The sequence below is a fragment of the Phoenix dactylifera genome, chromosome 8 (assembly GCF_009389715.1).
Source record: "Phoenix dactylifera cultivar Barhee BC4 chromosome 8, palm_55x_up_171113_PBpolish2nd_filt_p, whole genome shotgun sequence".
NCBI classification, from domain to species: domain Eukaryota; kingdom Viridiplantae; phylum Streptophyta; class Magnoliopsida; order Arecales; family Arecaceae; genus Phoenix; species Phoenix dactylifera.
Genome location: NC_052399.1, coordinates 19,765,247 through 19,792,395, shown reverse-complemented (window position 1 = coordinate 19,792,395; position 27,149 = coordinate 19,765,247). Strand labels below are relative to the sequence as shown.

Genomic DNA, 27,149 nt, shown 5'->3' with positions numbered 1-27,149 from the left:
GCTCCGCATCATATCTCTTGTTCAAAAGAATAATCTTATGTCGCCCTTCCAGGAATATATCTTCTAGGTGCCTTCTGAATGGTTGACTAATAGCCTACTACATCAGTGGGTGATATGGCTGGCATAATCTGCTTGTAGGGCCTACAAGATGGCATATGATCATGGATCTATAGCTGGAGTCAGTAATCACAGTTGCGTGCATGTTTTTGTACCATAATTGAATTACAATGTCGGGCATTATGATATCTTTGATCTGTTTCGTTTTCCGAGAAGTCATCTCCTTGTATTTTAATTTCCTTTGTTTCATCTCCTCAACAAATTATCAGGTCTGAATTTTTAATTTCAACTACTGCGGGAAATATCATACAAGTGGGCACTCCTTATGGCTAGAATTGCGTTCCTCTTCATTTTCAAATGACTATCTCAATTGGTTCTCTCGACATAGTGGTCCTTGATGCCAATGATAGGCCAAAATGTTCTATTCTCATAATATCAGAAGCACATAGGTGATTGTATACTAAGAAGACAATTATATAGCTCCTGCTGCCGATGAATCATATGAAGTTTCGTCTTTTAATTAACGGTGCTGATAAATGAAGATGAGGAAATGAAATGGAGTGGTTCGGCGAGGATAGATTGTAAGGCATGCGAAGTCTCAGGATGTTTATTTCGCCTTTAATTTATTCAATATGGACTTGTTTTGCATCAAGTGTTCGATTACTTTGTTTTTGTTGGACGTATCAATTGGACAAATACATCTATAATGGCATGTATGGATATATCTTGTATATGAAAACCAGCAGTTCGCTCCATCACGTTTTCCGATCTTAACCTCCTTGTTTCAATAGGAAATAGAAAATCACCTCTTAGATGGCGAAGGTAAATCTTCTATCATGTTGTATTTTTTCGAGCTCCCTCCCGGTCCATCATAATTTAACATAAAGAAACTACTTTTCGCTTGCATAAATAGAAAAATACAGACAAGAAGTTTGCTAGTTTGGTATAGCCAACATAAAATATGTCTCGTTCATTCTTAATCTAAGAATGCAGTTCATTCTTAATCTAAGAATGCAGTCATCGTATTCACCCTTTTGTTTGCCATCAGAGATGACGCTGACATGTGAACTGATAATTAAATCACTCCACTTTCTCTTGAATCACATGAATCCTCATATCCTTAGTCAATTAGAAACGACGGTAGACTTCATGCTTGGAATCTCCGTGTGGAAGATCATGCAGTCGTGGGGCCCACCACCGTGACATATCAAACGGTCACGATTGCAAAGTCTACGGTGTTATTAACTTATTATTAATCCCCCTGTTAAGTTTCGGCCAAACCTAGTCAGTGGACCCACCGGTCCGGCTGCCGGTTCGTTGGCACGGATTCATTGGTCGGCCGACCCGGGAGACACGGCGAATCGGCGGACGGCCCGCGAGAAGGGTTTTGGGACAGCCACGTCGCCGGGCCGTACAAACCGATTCACGAGTGTGGACGACCAAAACAGCTGACACAGTGGTCCACGCACGTGTGGTGGAGCGGCGGGTGGTCGGAGGTGGACACGTGGTCGCCCTGGGACGCCTGGCTTCCCCCGAGAGGTGACGGGCGACGCGGCCTCTCCTTGCCGGTCTCGCTGTCGGCGTCTTATTGGTCCAGCAGGGGATGTTGTTGGGGGAGTGCATGAGATTGCCAAGGTCGGCAGCGCAGCTTCTCGCCAATTTTCTTGCGCTGCATTCAAAGCAATCATCATTAAAACAGTGCTGCTACTGACGTGATAAGGATCGATGAATGGGGTTTTTTCCAGCCCCCACATGGCTTGTCAAAACCTGGACCCACGCACCCAGCACTTTTCGTGCCTCCACACGTAGTGCATGCGCATGCCTCGTTCGGACCGTTTTTTTTTTTTTTTTTGTGATAAAATGAAGGAGACAAAGCATCAACCAAAAATAAATTTAAAAAAATGTGGTTCTTTAGGTGGCCTGAGTGGCGGTAGAGAGGGACACCTACTGCTTCGAAATATTTGGGCTATGGTGAGTGACGATGTAGTTTTTTAGGCCAGATATGTGTTCAGAGAGACTAATGGAGCTGCGAATTGAATGGCTTCTTATTTGGCATGTGAATTTGAGATTTGTTATTTTCTGACTTTATTAGATGTATTTGTATTCGAACTATATGAAACGCCTGTTTTAGTAAAAATAAATTAATAGAAGATAGTAGAAGAACCTATATAGGAAAGAAGGGGAGATAATATGGAGCTGAAACAATCCAACCAAGATTGGCATTGAGGAAAAAAAGAAAAGAAGCCCATTTTATAGGTTGTTGGAGAACATGACAAGTATTGTAGAAAATCTGGAAAGAGAAACCCGTCATTAAAGGAGGAACGAGACCTACAATACTGAAAGATGGTAGAAGAGCACATACAGAAAATGAGAACAGAATGATGCAATTCTTTTGCACAACCATAACCGACTAGAATCCAGCAGACCTTCCTGAAAGCAAATTCCAAACGGAGACAACAAGAGAAAGCGACCAAAAAGGCCATCCTGAGCACCAAGCATTTTACGACTACAGGATAATATAGTATTCTCGACGCTTTTTGGAGCCTATCCCGACGCTAAAAAGCGTTGCTAAAATATCTTCTGACGCTTCTAAAAGCGTCATCTATTCAAGAGTGGGAAAAACTTTTGCCGACGCTTTTCCAAAGCGTCGCTAGAGGGGGATCTGCCGACACTTTTCCAAAGCGTCGCTGGAAGAGAGGATCTACCGACGCTTTAAAGCGCGTCACTACTGCTTTTTTAGCCAAAAAATACCATTTGCGGTCTGCATATTCTCCTCCATCACTAATGTTGATGGAGTACAAACAACCGAAACCATAGTGCTGATGGAGCATAAAGAGAAATATAAACAACCTCCTCGATCGGTACCTTCTTTCCATCCGTTTGGAGTGGTTGGGTTTGGCTACATAAACAGTTATTTCTTTTTCAGATCCGCCGATGTGGGACTAAAATGAGGTGGTTTTTTGGCTTCCGACGACGCTTAAAAGCGTTGTTATTTAACAACGCTAAAAAGTGTCGTCAATTACATATAAACTTCGATGACGCTTTTAAGCATCGTCGTTAGCCGACGCTTTTAAAAAGCGTCGGCAAATATTGGCGGAAAATTTTTTTTGCCTATGCTTGGAATAAGCGTCGGCAAATAAGAGTCAGAAATTTTCTTTTTTTGTGTAGTGACGTATGCAGTCCCGATTGAGCAGTATGAATGTCCGAACCAACATACGCACAGCAGCATTTGTAATTCAAGTGGAAGAGGGGTCAATGGAAGAATACCAAGATCATAGGCCCATGCATTCGCAGCAATCCAAGCTGCAACCTTGTTAGCTTCCGGAGATAGATTGGTGTGCTTTAAAAAAAATGAGTTGCAGATTGCATTGCACATTTAGAAGAAGAAGACCACTTAATCCAAGAGATAACCATATTTAAATCTCTTTCCAACAAGACCTGGTCTCTTTGAAGGAGCCATACTGGGACATGTAGACCGTATGAGAGAGTTTAGATATCTGTGAGTTCTATCTCGACATGACCCATGAGGCGTAGTTATTGTGGCTTGCATGTCCCATCACTCTTTCTGTTCAAGCAAATTGATGCGGGACCCATTAGCTTTGGTACGTAGCTTCAATCTGGCTTAGAAGATGACCGTCGAGCAAATTTGATGTCAACTAGAGTTTGAGCTTATGAATAATGGTGAGAGGTAATGAGAGGTGAAGCATGCAATGCAAGGGATCCGTAAGCATTCTTACCCAGCAAGGATGGCCATCCCTCAAATTACTCCAGATCGCGTAAATCCCAGTGAATGCAGGGTTCGAAGATAAGATTCGCTGATTCCATCAAAAAAGAAGATAAGATTCGCTGATTCATTGCTGGGAGTTAATGCATGCCTTGGATATTTACTGTCGCTGTGGGACCTAGAATATCCGAGGCATTGGATGCTTAACGACTCTCTCCTTGACAAGACTTATCAGATATAATAGCTTGTGGGTCCTCTAATCTAACAAATTGATGGGCGCACATCAGCTTTTGCAGCTGAATTCGGTCAATGCCAACCCACCTTTGAACTTGATGTTACAATGGCGAACAGTAAGGAGAGGAAAAGTAGTATTTATTGGCTTTCAGATTGGCTTTGAGATATAGATCTCAGCTGATTTATGAATTTTCACATCGAATAAAAACAATTGGAAGAGGCCATGCAAATGATATCATATGCATGTTCAGGTCGGGCTTTGTTCCATTTTCCTGTGCTTGTTCCTAGTTATCGCAGGAGTGGCAGTAGTGGTTGCAAAGAGATGGGCGAATGAATTAATAGGTTTAGTTTCCTACTGTAGTCTCCCGACCCACCTATGGCCAGGCTCGTGCCTAATGTTTATGTAATGTTTATTGAGGTACAAGCTCGTGCAATAATGTATGGAAGGTACTGGCAGGGTAAGGCAAGGACAGGTTTATTGATGATTGTTAACTGAGGTCACCTCATGTATTTAAATCGCCTTTACATCAGATGGAAGCACAAGTGACGTCAATGTTTGGTCCTCTTTATATCCAAGAGTCAGTCCTTTACCAGTTATAGTAAATAGTCAAAAATACGAGACCCATAAAAGTTTGTTTAACAATTTGTACATGATCTAACTTAGAATTCTCCGACATGATATCCCGTTCTACCTTAGAGAAAATCGACCGAGCATCCTAAACTCCTGTTGGTTTATATCCTATTCTTCAGCTTGATAGCCATTCATGTTTGTAGAGCATCAGTTGTTGTATTCAATCATATTTCTTCTATGTAATCAATTTCTTCATTGTTGTATTCCATTAGAAAATTTTAGTTCTTTTACTAAGGCACTGAACTTGCTTTCCTTGATCAGCAATCTATCCGATCGACATACCCGATTGATTTTGTATTGCTAGTGACTCTCAATCCACAAATTTTCGTTTTTTTAGGAAACGAGTCCCATAACTTTCTACCGTTCTAGAGTTCCTATCTTGATTTCATCTTGTGTTTACAAAAACATTTGAGCTAAACCTAATCCACAATCAAGAAGATGAATAAAGGACCATACTTAGAGAATAATTAGTTCTTTCTACACGTTAAGTTGCCTCGTGTCTGTTGAAACCTATCAAACTTGGGCCGTGCAGCCCTTCAAGATACGAATCTCTATTACATAGACCAAGTCTGAAACTAATAGAAGTCCCTGATTTGAAGTAGTTGCCAGAAAATGGTAGTTGCTGCTTATTGTTGTTATTATTATTAATGTTTTCAGTGTCAAAGATAATTAACATTCTATAGGTATCATTATTGTAAATCCACGTTTCTTATGCTGTCACGATTTATTCTCTTATTCTTTTGTTTGAGTTATACATGGTTTGTGGAGAATTTTATGAACATGTATCCCTAATGTAATGACAAGTTCACTAGCTTTGAGTTATATGAATGTATTTATCAACTACAAGCTCTAATGGAGCAAGGCATTCACTCCACTCGATCCTCTAGTTTTTCATTCACAAACTTGACTCACGTATTATCAAGACTATACAACTTTGAGTATCCTGTAGACGTTTACTAGTTCTTGAAGTTGGATTCAACCTGTTGCTGGAAATTGGACTCGGGGGCCGCCGTGAAGCCAGGGAAGGAGGAGCTCCGCTGCTGCAAGGGGCGGACGGCGGTGTACCGGCTGGCTGCGTCCTCCGCTGCGGGGGGGTGTGCAAGTCCTGCAAAGAAAACCGGTGGCCGGGCTCCCCGGCGCCGGCCCTCCGATGCCTAAGTCAGAGGGGGCAAGTATGTGGAGAGAGCAGGGGAGAGAGTATGTGGAGAAGACAAAGAGAATCTCGTGTTCAATTGTGTCTGTGCTGTTTTCTTCCTTTTTTCTCCGGTCTAGGAGGGTTCTCTCCAGCTCCGGGTTTTTTCTCTGGTTTTTGGTCCTCCCTCCCTTTTCCCTCCAGGTTTCCTTTTATAGGAGGATTTTTGTTACCTGGGAGGTGACAAGAGGTTTGTCCTGTTTTGTAATAATTGGGCACGATTCGGCCCATTAATGGCGTAATGGGGAACGGGACCGGATCAGACCGGAATCAGGGAGTTGTCACGGTCGATCGGACCTGTTGGAGTGGTTGAACCGCCGGCTGTGGTGGGCCTGGGGTCCGTGGATGGTAAGTGCATTTATTACCGAATGAACCGGCGGTCAGGGAGAGCCATACGTTCTGATGGTTCAGTGATCCGGAGATCGTCTTGGGCCGTGTTCATTAAATGCCTGAGTGCATCGGAGACTTGAGGGAGTCTCATGCATTAATGGCAGGTCGTGCCGAACGCCTGAGGAGATCTTATGCCTTGATGGCTTGGAGATAGTGGCAGGTCGCAAGCCGTCGGAGTTGTCAAGTCCCTTGGACTTTAGGCGAAGGTTGAACATTTGGTTAAGGCATCGGCTCGGCAAGGGTGCCGAGCCGAGCTGATCGCCCAATGGGGCGCCCTGTGGCGGGGCTGCTTTGAGTACTCCTGGTCGGCGCCCTTTAGGCGAGCACCTTCTAGCAGAGCGCCTCGGCGCTGTCTTTGGTCGGCACTTTCTAACCGAGCAGCTTATTTTGGTTGGGCACCTCTTGGCGCGCACTCTGGTCGGCGCCTTCTAGTCGAGCGCCTTCCTGGTCGGCGCTCTCTGGTCTCGGCCTTCTGGCCTCGGCTCTCTGTGCTCGGCCTTCTGTGCTCGGCCTATGAGCTCGATCACTTGGACGAGCTCGAGAGCGGAAGAGCTCCATCACTTAGGATGAGCTCGAGAGCGGAAGAGCTCGATCACTTAGGATGAGCTCGAGAGCGGAAGAGCTCCATCACTTAGGATGAGCTCGAGAGCGGAAGAGCTCCATCACTTGGGATGAGCTCGAGCTTGCTGATGGATTTGGGTGCTATAATTACATTTGTGGGGTGGTCCATTTTTCCACCAACACAACCCCCCGACTTCCGAGTCCGAGCTGCTTTTTGGCTCGGGCGAAGGAAGTAGTTCGGTCATCGATCGTCCTGGTGCTGTGAGCGTTCTTACACCAAGGCGACTGAAGACGCTTTTTCTGCTCAGAGTCCGTTCTTTGGGGACGTCGGCAGAGAAGAGTCCAAGAATAAAATAATGTAAAGACATTAAATGAATGGGTACCTTGTACCGTGTGCGTCCTTGCGCCGAGGCGACTGAAGACGCTTTTTCTGCTCGGAGTCCGTTCTTTGGGGACGTCGGCAGAGAAGAGTCCAAGAATAAAATAATGTAAAGACATTAAATGAATGGGTACCTTGTACCGTGTGCGTCCTTGCGCCGAGGCGACTGAAGACGCTTTTTCTGCTCGGAGTCCGTTCTTTGGGGACGTCGGCAGAGAAGAGTCCAAGAATAAAATAATGTAAAGACATTAAATGAATGGGTACCTTGTACCGTGTGCGTCCTTGCGCCGAGGCGACTGAAGACGCTTCTCTGCTCGGACTCCGTTTTTGGAGGGCGTCGACAGAGAAATCCATCGATGAAGGAACGAGCCGAGCTCGTTGGTTGAAGCTGGTAAAGAATGAGCCGCGCTCGTTTGGCCAATAAAGACAACATCCCAACGTATCGGGGCATCCCGATGAACCGGGGCGTCTCGACGTCTCGAGGCATCCCGGCCGAGGTCGGGGTAGGAGCACGAGTCGAGCTCGTCCGGTCGGACCGCTATTCAACAATCGATGGAGCACGAGCCGAGCTCGTCCGGTCAGAGAGGACCGCTACTCAATAGTCGATGGAGCACGAGCCGAGCTCGTCCGGTCAGAGAGGACCGCTACTCAATAGTCGATAGAGCACGAGCCGAGCTCGTCCGGTCAGAGAGGACCGCTACTCAATAGTCGATGGAGCACGAGCCGAGCTCGTCCGGTCAGAGAGGACCGCTACTCATGTCTCGACGCCTCGAGCTTCCCGGTAACCGGGGCGTCCCGACGTCTCGGGGCATCCTGACCGTGGCCAGGGTAGGAGAACGAGCCGAGCTCGCTGATGGAGAGCGCACCATAAACTCATGGACATCTTCAGGGAGTCCACGCAGGTACTCATCATCCCGAGGTATCAGGGCATCCCAACCGTGGTTAGGGAAGAAGAATAAACCTTTCATGCAGTTAGAGTTATAGTGCTTTAGGTCGACTCAGCGGCCTTCTTTGGCTTGTGGTCAACTCAGCAGGGTGCCCCCACTCAGATCAGGGCGTGTTGTCGTAGGAGGCGTCGAATGGCGTGGAAAGGCGTCGAATGGCGTTGAATGGCGTCGAATGTCGTCGAATGACGTCGAATGGCGTCGAATGGCGTCGAATGGCGTCGAGTGGCGTCGAGTAGCGTCGAGTGTCGTCGAACGGAACATTCTGGGCTTGGTGGAGGACGTCGAGAGGCGTTGGAAGCCCCTTTGCTTCTTAGCTTCATGGCAGCGAACTCGGGCCCTTCCTCTAGCACCAACTGTTGCTGGAAATTGGACCCGGGGGCCGCCGTGAAGCCGGGGAAGGAGGAGCTCCGCTGCTGCAGGGGGCGGACGGCGGTGCGCCGGCTGGCTGCGTCATCCGCTGCGGGGGGGTGTGCAAGTCCTGCAAAGAAAACCGGTGGCCGGGCTCCCCGGCGCCGGCCCTCCGATGCCTAAGTCAGAGGGGGCAAGTATGTGGAGAGAGCAGGGGAGAGAGTATGTGGAGAAGACAAAGAGAATCTCGTGTTCAATTGTGTCTGTGCTGTTTTCTTCCTTTTTCCCCCGGTCTAGGAGGGTTCTCTCCAGCTCCGGGTTTTTTCTCTGGTTTTTGGTCCTCCCTCCCTTTTCCCTCCAGGTTTCCTTTTATAGGAGGATTTTTGTTACCTGGAAGGTGACAGGAGGTTTGTCCTGTTTTGTAATAATTGGGCACGATTCGGCCCATTAATGGCGTAATGGGGAACGGGACCGGATCAGACCGGAATCAGGGAGTTGTCACGGTCGATCGGACCTGTTGGAGTGGTTGAACCGCCGGCTGTGGTGGGCCTGGGGTCCGTGGATGGTAAGTGCATTTATTACCGAATGAACCGGCGGTCAGGGAGAGCCATACGTTCTGATGGTTCAGTGATCCGGAGATCGTCTTGGGCCGTGTTCATTAAATGCCTAAGTGCATCGGAGACTTGAGGGAGTCTCATGCATTAATGGCAGGTCGTGCCGAACGCCTGAGGAGATCTTATGCCTTGATGGCTTGGAGATAGTGGCAGGTCGCAAGCCGTAGGAGTTGTCAAGTCCCTTGGACTTTAGGCGGAGGTTGAACATTTGGTTAAGGCATCGGCTCGGCAAGGGTGTCGAGCCGAGCTGATCGCCCAATGGGGCGCCCTGTGGCGGGGCTGCTTTGAGTACTCCTGGTCGGCGCCCTTTAGGCGAGCACCTTCTAGCAGAGCGCCTCGGCGCTGTCTTTGGTCGGCACTTTCTAACCGAGCAGCTTATTTTGGTTGGGCACCTCTTGGCGCGCACTTTGGTCGGCGCCTTCTAGTCGAGCGCCTTCCTGGTCGGCGCTCTCTGGTCTCGGCCTTCTGGCCTCGGCTCTCTGGCCTCGGCTCTCTGTGCTCGGCCTGCTGTGCTCGGCCTATGAGCTCGATCACTTGGACGAGCTCGAGAGCGGAAGAGCTCCATCACTTAGGATGAGCTCGAGAGCGGAAGAGCTCCATCACTTGGGATGAGCTCGAGCTTGCTGATGGATTTGGGTGCTATAATTACATTTGTGGGGTGGTCCATTTTTCCACCAACACAACCAATTGCCAGAACCATGTTTGACCTGATCCATATAAATGGTCAGATATGTCCTGTCCAAAGTTGTAAGCTCTGATCTACTCTTCAAGCTTGTACTTGTAAATGCATTTAAATACTCGTTTTGCACCAAAGTTTTCGGCCTTTGTTTCTCCTCTCTGAGGATCTACAAATAAGGCTTGATACACAATGCAAAACATCTGTTTGCATGGAAACTATTGGAGCAGAATTCCATTAATTTTTTTCAGATATTTCAAATTTAAAAGAAGAACTTGAAAGTTGCTGCACACTTAATCTGACTTGAATTCCCAAGCTGATGAACACAGTTGAATAGACCAGAAAGTTATTATTATTATTTTATTTTTTGATTGCATACTAATTTGCCTGGTGCACCTTAATTTATAGCTTCTTCTCTAAACTTCCCCAGGTGAATATCTACAGTACCATTGCACATACCTTAGCTAAGGATTTTTGGATCTTGAGAGTAGACCATATCTTACAATAGGGAATCCGAATCAATCCAAATACTCTAACACTCCTTTTGAGCTGCTATTTGAATACCTTGGAAGATGCAAAAGAGCCGGCCTTCTCCCTTGCCAATGACTTAATAATGCTAGTGTGCTAGTTCCTTCCTGCAATCACTAAATTTATCCAGCTAATGCATGCTTTTACTTCGATTAATAATTCACATTTGCGACAATGAGACTCTGTTTTATTATGTAAATTATAGGGCACTGGTGTCAACATTGTTCAAGTCATATAATGATCTTACTTTCACTCCCTGTATTTGTGGACTTACTTACAACTATCCTGTTTTTATGCACATCTAATTTTAATTTCTCGTAATCTGTAGTAGTTCTTTTGGAGCTCGTTTGAATGGCAGGGAGTTGGTAATCCAAGTCCTATATTTGAATTTGTCCCGTTGATATATGAAAGATGTCAAGCCGCTGGGATCTTTAACTTACCATTGGTCCTCTTCCTTTTTTAAATTTTAAATTTGTTTTCATTTTTATTTCCAAAGAGCCCGGCTTGGTTGGTTTTTTTTAAGGCTCAATATATCTCTATAACCAAAGAAACAAGAAACACTATATGTGAAGACATGTGGCTGTATATTTAGTCGCATATCGATTATTTACCAAAAAATTTTGGATACTTATACAGAATTACGAATCTTCCAATTAGCCATTTTATATGTGCTTCTAAACAATTACAAATCCAGCCCGGAAAGGATTAGGATCTTCTGCGAGATTCATGCAACGAGTATGAGTTGTATGCGGACGCGTACTTTTTTGGTTCAATGTACCTAGACTCAGCGGCAGTGATGAGAATGGGCCTGGCCAGTTATTAGCAGAAGTTCAAATAGGGTAGGTCCAATGGTCCAGCCTTAAACAGGATAAGGTCATGTTCATAAAGTCTGTGCTACTTCGACAACTGCAGCTTATCAGTTAGGGTCCATAGTGATAGGCGTTGGACATGGTGGTTTTATGAGAGACTACTACCAGCATAAATTGGGCATATCATGTTACTGATGGAGGCTCAACAACATGATATATTGCTCTCTATTTTGTCACATTAGGTCATCGTCCAATGCAATGATGGTCACAAACTTACCATGCTAAGGGTTTGTTATAGATTGTTAATAGGGCCTATTGATCACATTTCTCTTTGTTGGAAAGAGGTTCCACATTTGTGCCATGGGAAGTGTTTTCTCAAGTGTTTGGTGCCTTTGATAATTATTCTCAAAGAGAAGTAGACCAAAAAAAAAAAAGAAATAAAATAAAAATAAATGAAAGAAGGAAAGTAGTTGTCACCCATGCTTAGCTAATCTTGAATGCACTCACAAACCAATTGAAGTTTGAAGCCTTCCTTATTGCACTACAAATTGCCAAAACCTATAGAGGAAGGTAATCTTGTATTAACCTTGACTCTAAAGTATTACAGGAGAGAGTATATATAGACTCAATTCAGTTACATGGGGTTGTTATAACCACACAACCGTTATAACAAGAATATCAAGTTTGTTAGAACAGACACAGGGAAGAACTCAGGACAAGCATTCAGACTGAGAGGTTTCTGTTATACGCCCCCTCAAGAGAGACGTTCCATCAGCAACGCCCATCTTGGATCGTAACTCCTGAAATCGCCGCTGAGCAAGAGCCTTTGTAAGGAGGTCAGCGAGTTGATCCTGGGTAGAGAATTAGAGATATGTGAAACAGACAACAGTCCACGGGAGACATAATCATGAACGAAGTGCAAATCAATAGCTATATGCTTAATTCTGGAGTGAAGAACCGGATGAAGACTGAGATGAGCTGCACCAATATTATCACAATAGAGATCAGGCGGCTTAGAAAGCCTGACACCCAGTTCTCCAAGCAAGGAAACTAACCAAGCAAGCTCAGAGGTAGCCGTTGCTAAGGCACGGTACTCCGCTTCTGTGGAAGATCGAGCAACGGCCCTCTGTTTACGAGTGCTCCAGGAGACTGGTGATGAACCAAGAAAAATAACATAGGCTGAAGTTGAAGTGCGATCATCAACATTGCCTGCCCAGTCTGCATCAGAGTAGCCTCGAAGAAAAATGGAAGGAGAGGCGGAGAACCGGAGTAAAACACCATAGAAAATTGTTTGTTTAAGGTACCGAAGTAAGCGATTCAATGCAACCCAATGAGTTTCCGTGGGACGATGCATAAACTGAGCAAGTTTAGTCACGGAAAAGCTAATGTTTGGATGAGTGAGAGCCAAGTATTGAAGGGTACCAACAAAGCTCCTGTAGATAGAGCAGTTTGTCGACGGAGAACCATCATCAAGCTGCAACGACGGCTTGGTTGCTAAGGGAGTATGAACTGACTTTGAGCCATTCATATGAGCACGCTCAAGAAGATCCCGAATATACTTGTGCTGGGTTAAAAACAAACCCTGACGTGTTGGAATAACCTCAACACCAAGGAAGAAGTGCAAGGGACCAAGATCCTTCAGGAAAAATTGCTAGCCAAGATGATCAATCACCTGGGAGACAAACGCTGGCTGATTTCCTGTAAGAACGAGAACATCCACATAGACCAAAAAATAACAGAGAACACCAGCATGGTTGTAGATGAAAAGAGAAGAATCAGACTTGGAATTGATAAATCCCAAACCCAAGATAAAGCGTTTTAACCCAAGATAAACCCAAGTAATAGCTTATTTACTGAAAAATTCTAGATACTTATATAGAGTTACGGAACCCAAAGAATATCTTCTAATTAGCCATTTTATATGTAGTTCTAAGCTATTACAAATCCAGCCCATAACCCATGAGGTCTAGGTGACGCCTCAACATAACCTTATTAAGATAGACCTTCTTTTGTTCAATGTACCTAGACTCAGCGGCAGTGATGAAAATGGGCCTGGCCAGGTATTAGCAGAAGTTTCAAATAGGGTAGGCCCAATGCTCCAGCCTTAAACAGGATAAGGTCATGTTCATAAAGTCTGTGCTACTTCGACAACTGCAGCTTATCAGTTAGGGTCCATAGTGATAGGCGTTGGACATGGTGGTTTTATGAGAGACTACTACCAACATAAATTGAGCATATCATGTTACTGATGGAGGCTCAACAACATGATATATTGCTGTCTATTTTGTCACATTATGTCATTGTCCAATGCAATGATGGTCACAAACTTACCATGCTAAGGGTTTGTTATAGATTGTTAATGGGGCCTATTGATCACATTTCTTTTCTGTTGGAAAGAGGTTCCACATTTGTGCCATGGGAAGTGTTTTCTCAAGTGTTTGGTGCCTTTGATAATTATTCTCGAAGAGAAGAAGACCAACAAAAAAAAAAGAAATAAAATAAAAATAAATGAGAGAAGGAAAATAGTTGTCACCCATGCTTAGCTAATCTTGAATGCCCTCACAAACCAATTCAAGTTTGAAGCCTTCCTTATTGCACTACAAATTGCCAAAACCTACTCTAATCTTATTTAGAGGAGTCTATCCAGCCTCATTTTATACTTTTTAGATTTGGTGCGTTTTTCTTTCTTTTTTAAAAAAAATAAGATGTAAGTTTAAGAAATGCTTATCCTTCACCAATAGAATAACATGGCTACATTGAAATTCTCATAAATTTATTTTCACCAGAAAAATAATGATGGACGAGAACTCCCATTAAATTTTATTGCATTATGAAGTTGAAATAAACAAAATTGAGCCTAGTAAACTAAGAAACTTTTTGCGCCGTTTGTTCTTTAATTCAACCTGGTCTTGCATTTCTTTTCTCTATCTTGCATTACCACACCGATCTGCTCCACTTTTCTTCTTGCGCCAAGAACTGCAATCCATGGGAATCCATGAACATTTTCCTTTCTCCCTTTTGTTGGATTTACAAGATTCTTATTACTAACTCTGAGTTGGAGCCAATAATCATGTTTTGGGGACTTCAGTTGGACTTGACCGATATCTAGTAATATGTGCGAATCATACTTGAATCGGATAACATTTTTCAAATATTCTTATAATATAGAACATTTGCCTTATTAATGTTATAATTATATTAATCATCATCTGACCGTACTAATGCTAGTTTTATTTTTTTTTGGTTGCACTATGCGTACGCAATTAACTTGATGCCCCCGGGACTTGTATAAACTTGTAATTGACTTATAGGATGACAAATAAAATAAATCTTTGATTAATTGACTCAGTGGAACTCCCAAAATTTTGCCCGTAGAATATGTGTGCGGCACTACTTAAAGGGAATTGCAGAACTAATTCTGATAAAATGGAATAAATTGGTTATGTTTGCTTACCATTATCATTACTTTGATTGAGGAGACTATCACAAAGCTGTCTTATAGAAGTATTGTTGAGTGCTAATTTTGGCTTGGAGAAATTATGGAATAATTTGCTTGTATTAAGAATTGGCGAGGAAGTGGCAGCTTCTTTTTAGTTGTTAATGGACTTGGATACCCATCTCAGCTATGTCATTTCCGTTCCTGCTGTTAGAGACAATGAAAAATGATAGAATTTTCAGTTCCCACAAGTTCAATTGCTCAAATTCCCTATCAATTAATTTGCAACAGTCATTTGCGTAATTTATTGGGGAATTTCCACAAAGTTGACTGTCACCATCCTTCAGCACATTTTGCCATATCTTTTTTCGACATTTTTTTCCATCGACAATGTTCTTTTCTAGTTCCAGATTACTATCCATACAAACATCATATTGCAATTTGGATTTAGATAAAAAGACAAGGAAATAAAATACCATTCAGTGTTGCCCTGTTTCAAGGCCCTTCTGCTAATTTCTTCCCATCTTCATTCTTCACTGCTTCTACTGAAGTTGGTTTTTCATATTGGCCATGGGCCATGTCATAAGTAGCATGGACTCCAAAGAGCACAAAGTAAAGCAGCATTATCAGAGTGCAGATCCCAAACCTAATGAATGCTTGAGCACCTAAAGAGCCCATGAGAAACAGATTGATTGCAATCGACAAGGACGGCAGCCATGGCACCAGAGGAACCCCCCACACCTTCGGCGTCCGGCACTGAGGCACGAACCATTGGATCCCCAGAGTGCCCACTATCCACAGAGGAACAGTTATCAGATAACCAATCCATCCATGAGGCCTCAGTCCCCAGTAAGCCGAAGTCCCCACGGAAGAAGCAATTATCAGCAGCAGGAAGCTCGACAGCCTTACGAGATGCGAACGAGAGGAGACGCCTCTCATGTAGTATCTCCTCACGAGCAGCGCAGTGGCCATCATCATAAAGATGAAGAGAGTGCTCACAGATAGTATAGGCGCCAAGATATCCAGGCTCGAGAAGAAGGCAATGCAGGCAGCGAAGAAGGTGATCAAAATAGTGGCATAGATCGGTGTCCCAGTCTTCGGGTGGACTAGAGCAAAAAAGGGTGGAATTATGTGACTCCTAGCTATGTGAGTGGTGTACCGAGCCTGCCCGAGGGCGCCGACGAGCAGGACGGTGGTCATCCCCTTGAGAGCACCAAGCGCGACGATGTACTGCGCCCATGTCCACCCGACACTCTTAAAGGCCAGAGAGTATGCCGCATGTGTATCGATATCCGTATATTTTTGCATCATGCTCAGTGAGAGGGCCATCAGGCAATATATGACCGTGATGATCGACATGGAACCAAGAAGGCCTAGTGGTATGTCCCTCGACGGGTTTCTTGTTTCCTCAGCCATGGTGGCGATGTTATCGAATCCGCCATAGGCGAAGTACACGATTGCAGCTGCTTGGAAGACACCTTGGACGCCATGAGGGAGGAAAGGTTTCAGATTGCTGGTGTTGGCATGGGCAAAGCCACCAATCATGACGAATACTATGACGACAACGTGGACAGCAGAAGCAACCCAATTGAAGTAAGAGGTCCTCTTCGTGCTGCTCATGGCGATTGTTGCAGTGACTGCAAGGACGATCACTGCAATCGGGTCCAAGAAATTGAAGCCCTCAGCGAGGTGCGTGTGGATTGTTAACGAGTTCGGGGGGCGGTTCAAGAGGGTTGCCAAGTATGAAGTCCAGGATCTGGCAACCGCCGCGCTGCCGACTATGCTTTCTAGAATCATGTTGGCTGCTGCTATGAATGCGGCTAAGTCCCCTAGTTCCACTCTAAGGTAAGCAAATGAGCCCCCTGCTACGGGGATTTCCACCGAGAATTCAGTGTAGCAGAAGACGGAGAGCATGGCGGAGATGCCGGAGGCAATGTAGGAGAGGATGATGGCAGGGCCAGCATGATTATGGGCTTCTTGGCCCGTGAGGACAAAGATTCCGGCACCAATGACCGAGCCAAAGCCAAACCAAGTAAGGTCCCACCAGTTGAGGCAGCGCTTCATCTCGTTCTCGCTCTGCTTTCGGAGCTCCCCGAGCTCGGTGGCATCGCTGGATCGACCAAGGAGGCGGTCCTTGAAGCGGTGGTGGGTCTGGCTGAGGGCCGCTCTGTAGGCCGCCCAGCTCTCGAAGGACTTCTCCGGGAAGAAGTCTTCCTTGCTGCATCTCCAGTAGCTCCTTGTTGGGAATTCATCAGCTGATTCTCCCATGGAACCAATAATATTTCTATGGCCACTCTGTGCTGCTTCTGGAATAGAGAGGGTGTGGTTGCATTGGATAAGCCTGTTAGTTCTTGGGAGCAGATAAATTCTTTATGGATTCCAATAAGTAAATTTTCTGGGACTCGGAAGTCAAGACTGGATGGAAAATGAACTTCACGGTAGGTAGATCGCCCTGTGGAAGTGATTAAAATGAAGTTGGAGCAGCCACATGCAAATGGTGGGACCATGTCTGGAAGAAATTGTGGACATATAATAGAAATAGTGCTCCATGCTTGACCATGATGGGGCTAGACATGGTATTCAAGACTTTGGTGTTGTTACTTTCCAAATTTCTAGCAAAGCTTCTTTGTCTGTAGCTTAGAGACTTTTCTTTCCCTCATAGGCGGCTTGTGGATCCAAAGAATCTCCATTGATGTGCAGACGAACCTGTCTTCTTCTGTGACCTTCCTATCATCAAATAATCAGAGATGCTGTTCACACACATATAATTTGCAGTGTTCGGGTTGTATCTTCCACGCGTAAGAATGATTCACCTTCGTTCGTAACATCAATGGCTAGACCATGCAATGACCGCTTTGAGAGCTGTGCAGGTGCATCGAAAAAAAGGCTGGAGTGCTTTGAGATCCATGCAGGATGTAATTCAATGGTTGACGTCGCACAAGAAGATCGATCATTCTTTCGTGCGAAACATACAACCCGAACCCCAATTAGAAAAGTCTTTCTTTTTCTTCACGGTTGATGACAATTGTGTTGCTCCAACCATCATTTTTTTTTTCTTCGAAGTCTTAATCTAGTTGACACAGATATTTTTGTAGTTTTATAGCTAGATATTAAATAGTCATTGTCCATAGATAAAGGCCGAAACATATAAGGGGATATATAAATCAACGGTCAACATTATTGTTCATAGTCTACATATTAAAAGCATATGCCGGCAAATATTCATGAAGTTTAAATACAACTTTTAACAAACTTCCATAAAATGTAAGATAAAAATAAAGCTCTCATAATCAAAACGAGGGTTCCTAAGTTAGTGTTGGCTATATCTAACATTATATTAGAAAAAGGAAGAAGGAAACAAATTTGAGACCTTCCAGGGATTTTGGGTCCACCATTTAGAAGATTTAATGGGTGCACCAGTACATGGAAGATTCTCTAGGACATCCATCTTGCTCTTACTGTTTGCTTGGTAATGGGCATGCACAAAGCCAATACCAAATAATTGGGATAATAACTAGTTTTATATTTTTCTGATTATCTTGCTCTTGCTGTTGGAATTACTGAAATCTTTCCTTGTCTGAGATTTGCTGACAGGTCAAGTCAATTTAGCTCTATCTTCTAAAGTGGATCCCAGTCTGGCCAGAGTTCGTTTCTGAAAGCTAACCCAGCTGATAAATAAAAATTGAAGTGGTTTTGGTTGGCTAGACTGCCATTTCAGTGTTTGAGTATTTGTCAAACTTGCCGTAATCCGTAACGTCACAAGTTGGGCGTGCGCCGGCACCTCATATTCGGTTGGTCAGGGTTATTCTTGTGAGAATTGAGGTGAGATTTGATCCCCCCAATCTAATGCAATTCCAGAGTTCGGAGTATCACAGGTTTCTTCATAATATCTTTGGAATTCAAGGCTAGAAATCGTTCCAATTGTAGATGCATTGCATTTAGGGTTAATAATCTAAAAGCTTAATAGACGAAAATAAATGTTTGTTGTGCAAGTCTTCTCCTCGGCATTATTTGAACTTGCCTCGGGCATGGATTGAGGGGACTAGCTCAAATGCATATTTAGAGTGCCTTTGGTTCACCATCAGAATTGGAATACATTAGAACGGAAATTGGAATGGATTGAAACAGAAATCAGAAATACTATATTCTCCAACATATTTGGTTCGTGACTAAAATTAGAATCAAAATATTTTTAAGTAATTTTTTAAAAAAATCAATTAAATAGAAGAGTATTTTTGAAAAATTAATTTTTAAAAGTAAACTTAGAAAAATGGAAGCCGAGATTAGATTTTGGAGGATTGGAGCATTTCCGTTCTTTTCTATAATATAAATGGAAATGAGACTTCCCCCAACCAAATAGCTTGGAGCGGAAGTTATCCATTTCCATTTCTATTCCAGAGTTCCTACTCTTTCTAACCAAATATGCTCCAAGATATATTCAAATGTAATTGAAACTAAATTGAATGAAACTCTTTGATTCCTTGTGTCAGTAACATTTGTTGTTAGGTCCCTAGATCATCTTCTTAAGGTATTTTGTCCCTCGTTAGATCCTCTTATGATGATGTCATCATTTTTCCCATGGTCTCACGGGCACGACATAGACCCTGTCTGGCTTCAAATCACATTTATAGTTCATTGAACCTATCATGCTCGCACTCTCGCATTGAACAAAATACGTCTTACCATATCGAATCCTATGAAGTGTACCATACTGTTCTGATTCGGTACCAGTATATGGTACGAAGGATGTACCGAAACAACATATCTTGCCTGTGCGTACTACTGCTAGTTTTATATTTTTTGGTTGCACTATGCGTACGGAATTAACTTGATACCCCCTGGACTCGTATAAACTTATAATTGATTTATAGTATGACAAATAAAATAAATCTTTGATTAATTGACTCAGTGGAACTCCCAAATATGTGTGCGGCACTACTTAAAGGGAATTGCAGAACTAATTCTGATTAAATGGAATAAATTGGTTATGTTTGCTTACCATCATCATTACTTTGATTGAGGAGACTATCACAAAGCTGTCTCATAGAAGTATTGTTGAGTGCAAATTTTGGCTTGGAGAAATTATGGAATACTTTGCTTGTATTAAGAATTGGCGAGGAAGTGGCAGCTTCTTTTTAGTTGTTAATGGACTTGGATACCCATCTCAGCTATGTCATTGCCGTTCCTGCTGTTAGAGACAATGAAAAATGATAGAATTTTCAGTTCCCACAAGTTCAATTGCTCAAATTCCCTATCAATTAATTTGCAAGAGTCATTTGCGTTATTTATTTTCCACAAAGTTGACTGTCGCCATCCTTCAGCACATTTTGCCATATCTTTTTTCGACATTTTTTTCCATCGACAATGTTCTTTTCTAGTTCCAGATTACTATCCATACAAACATCATATTGCAATTTGGATTTAGATAAAAAGACAAGGAAATAAATACCATTCAGTGTTGCCCTGTTTCAAGGCCCTTCTGCTAATTTCTTCACATCTTCATTCTTCACTGCTTCTACTGAAGTTGGTTTTTCATATTGGCCATGGGCCATGTCATAAGTAGCATGGACTCCAAAGAGCACATAGTAAAGCAGCATTATCAGAGTGCAGATCCCAAACCTAATGAATGCTTGAGCACCTAAGGAGCCCATGAGAAACAGATTGGTTGCAATCGACAAGGACGGCAGCCATGGCACCAGAGGAACCCCCCACACCTTCGGCGTCCGGCACTGAGGCACGAACCATTGGATCCCCAGAGTGCCCACTATCCACAGAGGAACAGTTATCAGATAACCAATCCATCCATGAGGCCTCAGTCCCCAGTAAGCCGAAGTCCCCACGGAAGAAGCAATTATCAGCAGCAGGAAGCTCGACAGCCTTACGAGATGCGAACGAGAGGAGACGCCTCTCATGTAGTATCTCCTCACGAGCAGCGCAGTGGCCATCATCATAAAGATGAAGAGAGTGCTCACAGATAGTATAGGCGCCAAGATATCCAGGCTCGAGAAGAAGGCAATGCAGGCAGCGAAGAAGGTGATCAAAATAGTGGCATAGATCGGTGTCCCAGTCTTCGGGTGGACTAGAGCAAAAAAGGGTGGAATTATGTGACTCCTAGCTATGTGAGTGGTGTACCGAGCCTGCCCGAGGGCGCCGACGAGCAGGACGGTGGTCATCCCCTTGAGAGCACCAAGCGCGACGATGTACTGCGCCCATGTCCACCCGACACTCTTAAAGGCCAGAGAGTATGCCGCATGTGTATCGATATCCGTATATTTTTGCATCATGCTCAGTGAGAGGGCCATCAGGCAATATATGACCGTGATGATCGACATGGAACCAAGAAGGCCTAGTGGTATGTCCCTCGACGGGTTTCTTGTTTCCTCAGCCATGGTGGCGATGTTATCGAATCCGCCATAGGCGAAGTACACGATTGCAGCTGCTTGGAAGACACCTTGGACGCCATGAGGGAGGAAAGGTTTCAGATTGCTGGTGTTGGCATGGGCAAAGCCACCAATCATGACGAATACTATGACGACAACGTGGACAGCAGAAGCAACCCAATTGAAGTAAGAGGTCCTCTTCGTGCTGCTCATGGCGATTGTTGCAGTGACTGCAAGGACGATCACTGCAATCGGGTCCAAGAAATTGAAGCCCTCCGCGAGGTGCGTGTGGATTGTTAACGAGTTCGGGGGGCGGTTCAAGAGGGTTGCCAAGTATGAAGTCCAGGATCTGGCAACCGCCGCGCTGCCGACTATGCTTTCTAGAATCAAGTTGGCTGCTGCTATGAATGCGGCAAAGTCCCCTAGCTCCACTCTAAGGTAAGCAAATGAGCCCCCTGCTACGGGGATTTCCACTGAGAATTCAGTGTAGCAGAAGACGGAGAGCATGGCGGAGATGCCGGAGGCAACGTAGGAGAGGATGATGGCAGGGCCAGCATGATCATGGGCCTCTTGGCCCGTGAGGACAAAGATCCCGGCACCAATGACCGAGCCAAAGCCAAACCAAGTAAGGTCCCACCAGTTGAGGCAGCGCTTCATGTCGTTCTCGCTCTGCTTTCGGAGCTCCCCGAGCTCGGCGGCATCGCTGGATCGACCAAGGAGGCGGTCCTTGAAGCGGTGGTGGGTCTGGCTGAGGGCCGTTCTGTAGGCCGCCCAGCTCTCGAAGGACTTCTCCGGGAAGAAGTCTTCCTTGCTGCATCTCCAGTAGCTCCTTGTTGGGAATTCATCAGCTGATTCTCCCATGGAACCAATAATATTTCTATGGTCACTCTTTGCTGCTTCTGGAATAGAGAGGGTGTGGTTGCATTGGATAAGCCTGTTTTTGTTCTTGGGAGCAGATAAGTTCTTTTTCTTTTTTTCTGGTACAAAGCAGATAAGTTCTCTATGGATTCCAATAAATAAATTTTCTGAGGACTCGGAAGTCAAGAGTGGAAGGAAAACTTCATGGTAGGTAATTAAAATGAAGTTGGAGCAGCCACATGCAAATGGTGGAACCATGTCTGGAAGAAATTGTGGACATATGATAGAAATAGTGCTCCATGCTTGACCATGGTGGGGCTAGACATGGTATTCAAGACTTTGGCGTTGTTACTTTCCAAATTTCTAGCAAAGCTTCTTTGTCTGTAGCTTAGAGACTTTTCTTTCCCTCATAGGTGGCTTGTCGATCCAAAGAATCTCCATTGATGTGCCTGTCTTCTTCTATGACCTTCCCATCATCAAATAATCAGAGATGCTGTTCACACACATATAATTTGCAGTGTTCGGGTTGTATCTTCCGCGCGTAAGAATGATTCACCTTCGTTCGTAACATCACTGGCTGGACTATGCAATGACCGCTTTGAGATCTATGCAGGCACATCGAAAAAAAGGCTGGAGTGCTTTGAGATCCATGCAGGATGTAATTCAATGGTTGACGTCGCACAAGAAGATCGATCATTCTTTCGTGCGAAACATACAACCCGAACCCCAATTAGAAAAGTCTTTCTTTTTCTTCACGGTTGATGACAATTGTGTAGCTCCAACCATCAATTTTTTTTCTTCTTCGAAGTCTTAATCTAATTGACACAGATATTTTTGTAGTTTTATAGCTAGATATTAAATAGTCAGTCTTAGAGAATGGACAACAGAGATAAAGGCCGAAACATATAAAGGGATACATAAATCAACGGTCAACATTATTGTTCATAGTCTACATATTAGAAACATATGCCGGCAAATATTCATGAAGTTTAATTACAACTTTTAACAAACTTCCATAAAATGTAAGATAAAAATAAAGCTCTCATAATCAAAATGAGGGTTCCTAAGTTAGTGTTGGCAATATCTAGCATTATATTAGAAAAAGGAAGAACGAAACAAATTTGAGGCCTTCCAGGGATTTTGGGTCCACCATTAGAAGATTTAATGGGTGCACCAGTACATGGAAAATTCTTTAGGACATCCATCTTGCTCTTACTGTTTGCTTGGTAATGGGCATGCACAAAGCCAATCCCAAATAATTGGGATAATAACTAGTTTTATATGTTTCTGATTATCTTGCTCTTGCTATTGGAATTGCTGAAATCTTTCCTTGTCTGAGATTTGCTGACAGGTCAAGTCAATTTAGCTCTATCTTCTACAGTGGATCCCAATCTGGCCAGAGTTCGTTTCTGAAAGCTAACCCAGCTGATAAATAAAAATGGTAGTGTTTTTGGTTGGCTAGACTGCCATTTCAGTGTTTGAGTATTTGTCAAACTTGCCGTAATCGGTTAGTCGGTTATTCTTGGGAGAATTGAGGTGAGAGAAGTTTCCACTCTGCCCGTTTGAACCCCCCCAATCTAATGCAATTCCAGAGTTCGGAATATCACAGATTTCTTCATAATACCTTTTGGAATTCAAGATTAGAAATCGTTCCAGTTGTAGATGCATTGCATTTAGGGTTAATAATCTAAAAGCTTAATAGACGGAAACAAATGTTTGTTGGGCAAGTCTTCTCCTCGGCATTATTTGAACTCGCCTCGGGGCATGGATTGAGGGGACTAACTCAAATGCATATTAAGAGTGCATTTGGTTCACCATTGGATTTGGAAGACATTAGAATGGATTAAAATAGAAATCAGAAATGCTATATTCTCCAATATATTTGGCGGAATCAAAATATTTTTAAGTAATTTTCTAAAAAAAAATCAATTAAACGTAAGGGTATTTTTGAAAAATTAATTTTTAAAAATAAACTTAGAAAAATAAAAATTAAGATTAAATTTTGGAGGATTGGAGCACTTCTATTTTTTTCTATAATATAAATGGAAATGGGACTTCTCCCAACCAAATAGCTTGGAGCGGAAATTATCCGTTTCCATTTCAATTCCGGAGTTCGTACTCTTTCCAAACAAATATGCCTTAAAATATATTCAAATGTAATTGAAACTAAATTGAATGAAACTCTTTGATTCCTTATGTCAATAACATTCATTGTTAGGTCCCTAGATCATCTTCTTAAGGTAGTTTGTCCCTCGTTAGATCCTCTCATGATGATGTCATCATTTTTCCCATGGTCTCATGGACACGACAGAGACCCTCTCCACGTTCTCACTTCCTCCTGTCTTTCCCGTCTGGCTTCAAATCACATGCATAGCTCATTGAACCTATCATGCTCGCACTCTCACATTGATGGCAACATTTGAAATACTTACCGGCAAAATACATTATATCATATCAAACTATATGGTACGAAATGTACCGTACTGTTCTGATTCGATACCAACATATGGTACAAAGGATGTACCAATATTTGGTATGCTGAATCGATCTGTATATTGGGCATACCGATACAGTAATAGAATGACATTAATTCGGAGTCCGGTACCGAAACAGCGTACCTTGCTTGCAGGTACATGGAAATACTAGTCTCTTTCTTTTAAAGATTAAGCCAGATTTTGATTCCAAGATTTTGGAATGCTTAGTTTCTGAATTTTCAGCCAGGTCTTTTGGCTTGTTTCAAAGATTCTTCCTTCCGAGCAAGTGGCTGTAAATTTGTAGAATCTCCATTTATGTAGAGACAACTGTCATTTTCCATGTCCCTCTCCCAACCATCCAGATATCCAGTACTCTAAGCTAGATTATGGAGTGTATAATTAGAAAAGCTTTTCTTTTCTTTCACGGCTCATAGCACAGTTATATGAAAGCAAACTTTGGAGCTATCTAAGATAGTGGCAAGTAACATTTCTTGTACACTATTAGAGCCCTAGGCTTGTCATAGAGAAGTTATGGTGTTGTTTTAAATTGCTTAATTCAATGGGAAAGCTCCCCTTCTTTTCCGCATCTCGTGTAACGATGGATTCACTTTGCCTGCGTTAAAACGAAACGGGCATACATAGCACTAAGGCCTGAACTTACTTGTTTCCTCTATTTTTGTACAGATTTTGCAGGTTCCATATAACTACTACTTGGGACGCTTGGGACACAATCTGCAGTCTTTCTGTCCCTTCAAAGGTTCATTTGGTTAGGGTATGTTAGATTGTGGGGTAATCTAATGATTCCTAAAAATCATTTATCTAAAAATGATTGGAGGAAAAAATAAATTTTACCACATCTAGTTGGTGGAAAAAGTACTTCAAAAATGGTATTGGAAAAAGATTACTATATCTGGTTAGAAGTAATCTTATATAGAAATATTGCCAAATTTCCAACATTGCTTTTGAATAAATAATTCAAGTAATAACATTTTTTTATCAATCCATTTGTTGGCTATTTATGACCCATTTATAGAAATGCTGTAAATATTGGCTATTTTGAATATTGAAATATATTTATATGAATTAGTAAATACTTGTAAATTAATTATACATATTTTAGAAAATACATTTCTTATTATCAATAAATTTAGTATATTTTGATATTTAAATAAATATTTTTAATTATTTATTAATAAATATATTAAATATAATATTTATAGATATTGTTAATCAATATATTAATATATTAACATAATTATTATTAATTATATAATATAATTAATATAATATGAGTAAGGCTATTTTAGTTTAAAAAATAATAATTTTATGTTACTTTTACTTAGTAATCCAATGTGGAAAAACAAATATCATCTCCCGGTGCTATTTATTTTATCTTCTCTCTTAGAAAAATAAAGATAGGACCCATCATTTATTTTACCATTTCTTTCATCCATTTTTATACCAAACACGGTAATTTGTTATAAAATTTATTTTTCTATATCAGATTACCGCGAATCAAACGGGCCCTAAGAATAAATTACGATACTAAAGCATATTGAAGAGATAAAATAACCTTAGGTTTTATCTTTTCTATTGCTGCTGATTCAATCTTTTTTTTTTCGGGCACAGCTGAACCAATCCTAAATTAGAAGTCAGGCATAGTGATAGACTCCAGCAACTAAATATGAGGATTGCGCTCCTTGTGAGACTAAACCCAACATCTTATGGCACGAGCTAATGATAGCCATGCACCATCTGTGTCCGCGTTTCCAAAGGCACCTCTCCCTTTCAAGAGGCATAGGGAAATAAGATTTCCATAAAACCAAAGCAAAGAAAATACTTCTATAAGGATTCATGTATCTGAGAATCAAATTTCAGTCTCCAAAATACTAGATCATGAATTTAGGAAATGCGTTTAGTCTAAGAAAGATGTCGAAATTTTTGAACTCCCTGAATCTTCAATTGGTTTACCATAATTTACATCATATCTTAAACCACTGGGAGATTTTTATCAGATATTTCTGGACAGTGCTACAATGCACTGATTGAGTGCAATGCTTCTGGACGGACAAAGTTGTCATGTCTGGTCTCTTCTGAAAAAGAAAAGATAAAAAAAAGGCAGATGTTTGTGTCTGGTGTTTGCAGTGGAGTTACTGAAAGAAAACCCAGCTATGAGAGACTGACATTTTTGATTAGCAACAAGTAACTGATGTAGAATCTTGCTCTTCGTCCCTTCGAGAAGGTAAGTTAAGCTATTAAAGCTTGTTTAAGAGAAGAGATTTATTTTCTCATCAGGGGGTCGGATATATCCTTTTAAGAATCGGGCATCATGACTGGCTCAATTATGGATAATGAGCTCTGAGGAAAAGCAGACGAAATGGGTTTTATAACTACTCTGATAAAATTGAGAATCAAATTTCCATTCTTTGCATACATGTATGATTAAGAAATAGGAAATGAATTTAGTCTATGGGTCTGTTTGGGTGTTCTGGAATCAGACCTGTCGACCAGCCTAGCCGATAATTTTTTAAGGGTTCATCCAAATCCCAATCTAAGTCGCAACCAATACTGAAGACCTTTTTTTTTTTCCCCTTCTGCAAACTTGGTTGTTGGGTTTATCTGGATATATGCTCAAATAGGCCGCCCAATTCAGTAGAAAATCCAGCACAGCTGAATGGTTACCTAAATAGACCAAATAGCTTTTTTTTCCCAATTGAGCAGATTTATTATACAAATCTCAATCATCTATATTGCATTTTAAACCCCCAGAATATATATATATATATATATATATATATTGGACGATGGTCAAAAATAAGCTATTGATGGATCCACATCTCGCTTAGACACGGACAAGCCAACTTGCACCTTTGACATAAAGATGTTGGTATCTCTACTGCAGAATGGAGGT

General features: G+C 42.6%; 2 protein-coding genes across 2 annotated transcripts; both read right to left on the bottom strand.

The window, feature by feature from the left end:
- Positions 1-14,797: 14,797 nt before the first annotated feature.
- On the bottom strand, positions 14,798-16,960 carry LOC103715964 (cationic amino acid transporter 5-like). Its single transcript, XM_026808049.2, has one exon. The coding sequence runs from the start codon at positions 16,792-16,794 to the stop codon at positions 15,022-15,024; it is 1,773 nt and encodes a 590-aa protein (XP_026663850.2). The 5' UTR covers positions 16,795-16,960; the 3' UTR covers positions 14,798-15,021.
- A 2,505-nt stretch (positions 16,961-19,465) lies between these two features.
- LOC103715963 (cationic amino acid transporter 5-like) lies at positions 19,466-22,037 on the bottom strand. The gene is made up of 2 exons (XM_039129182.1): positions 19,976-22,037; positions 19,466-19,714 (listed from the first exon to the last, which is right to left on the bottom strand). The coding sequence occupies exon 1, from the start codon at positions 22,020-22,022 to the stop codon at positions 19,995-19,997; it is 2,028 nt and encodes a 675-aa protein (XP_038985110.1). The 5' UTR covers positions 22,023-22,037; the 3' UTR covers positions 19,466-19,714; positions 19,976-19,994.
- Between the last annotated feature and the right edge of the window lie 5,112 nt (positions 22,038-27,149).

What these genes read in the sequence shown, in the direction of transcription:
- LOC103715964 (XM_026808049.2), bottom strand. Translation starts at nt 16,794, where the DNA reads ATGGGAGAATCAGCTGATGAATTCCCAACAAGGAGCTACTGGAGATGC.
- LOC103715963 (XM_039129182.1), bottom strand. Translation starts at nt 22,022, where the DNA reads ATGGTTCCACCATTTGCATGTGGCTGCTCCAACTTCATTTTAATTACC.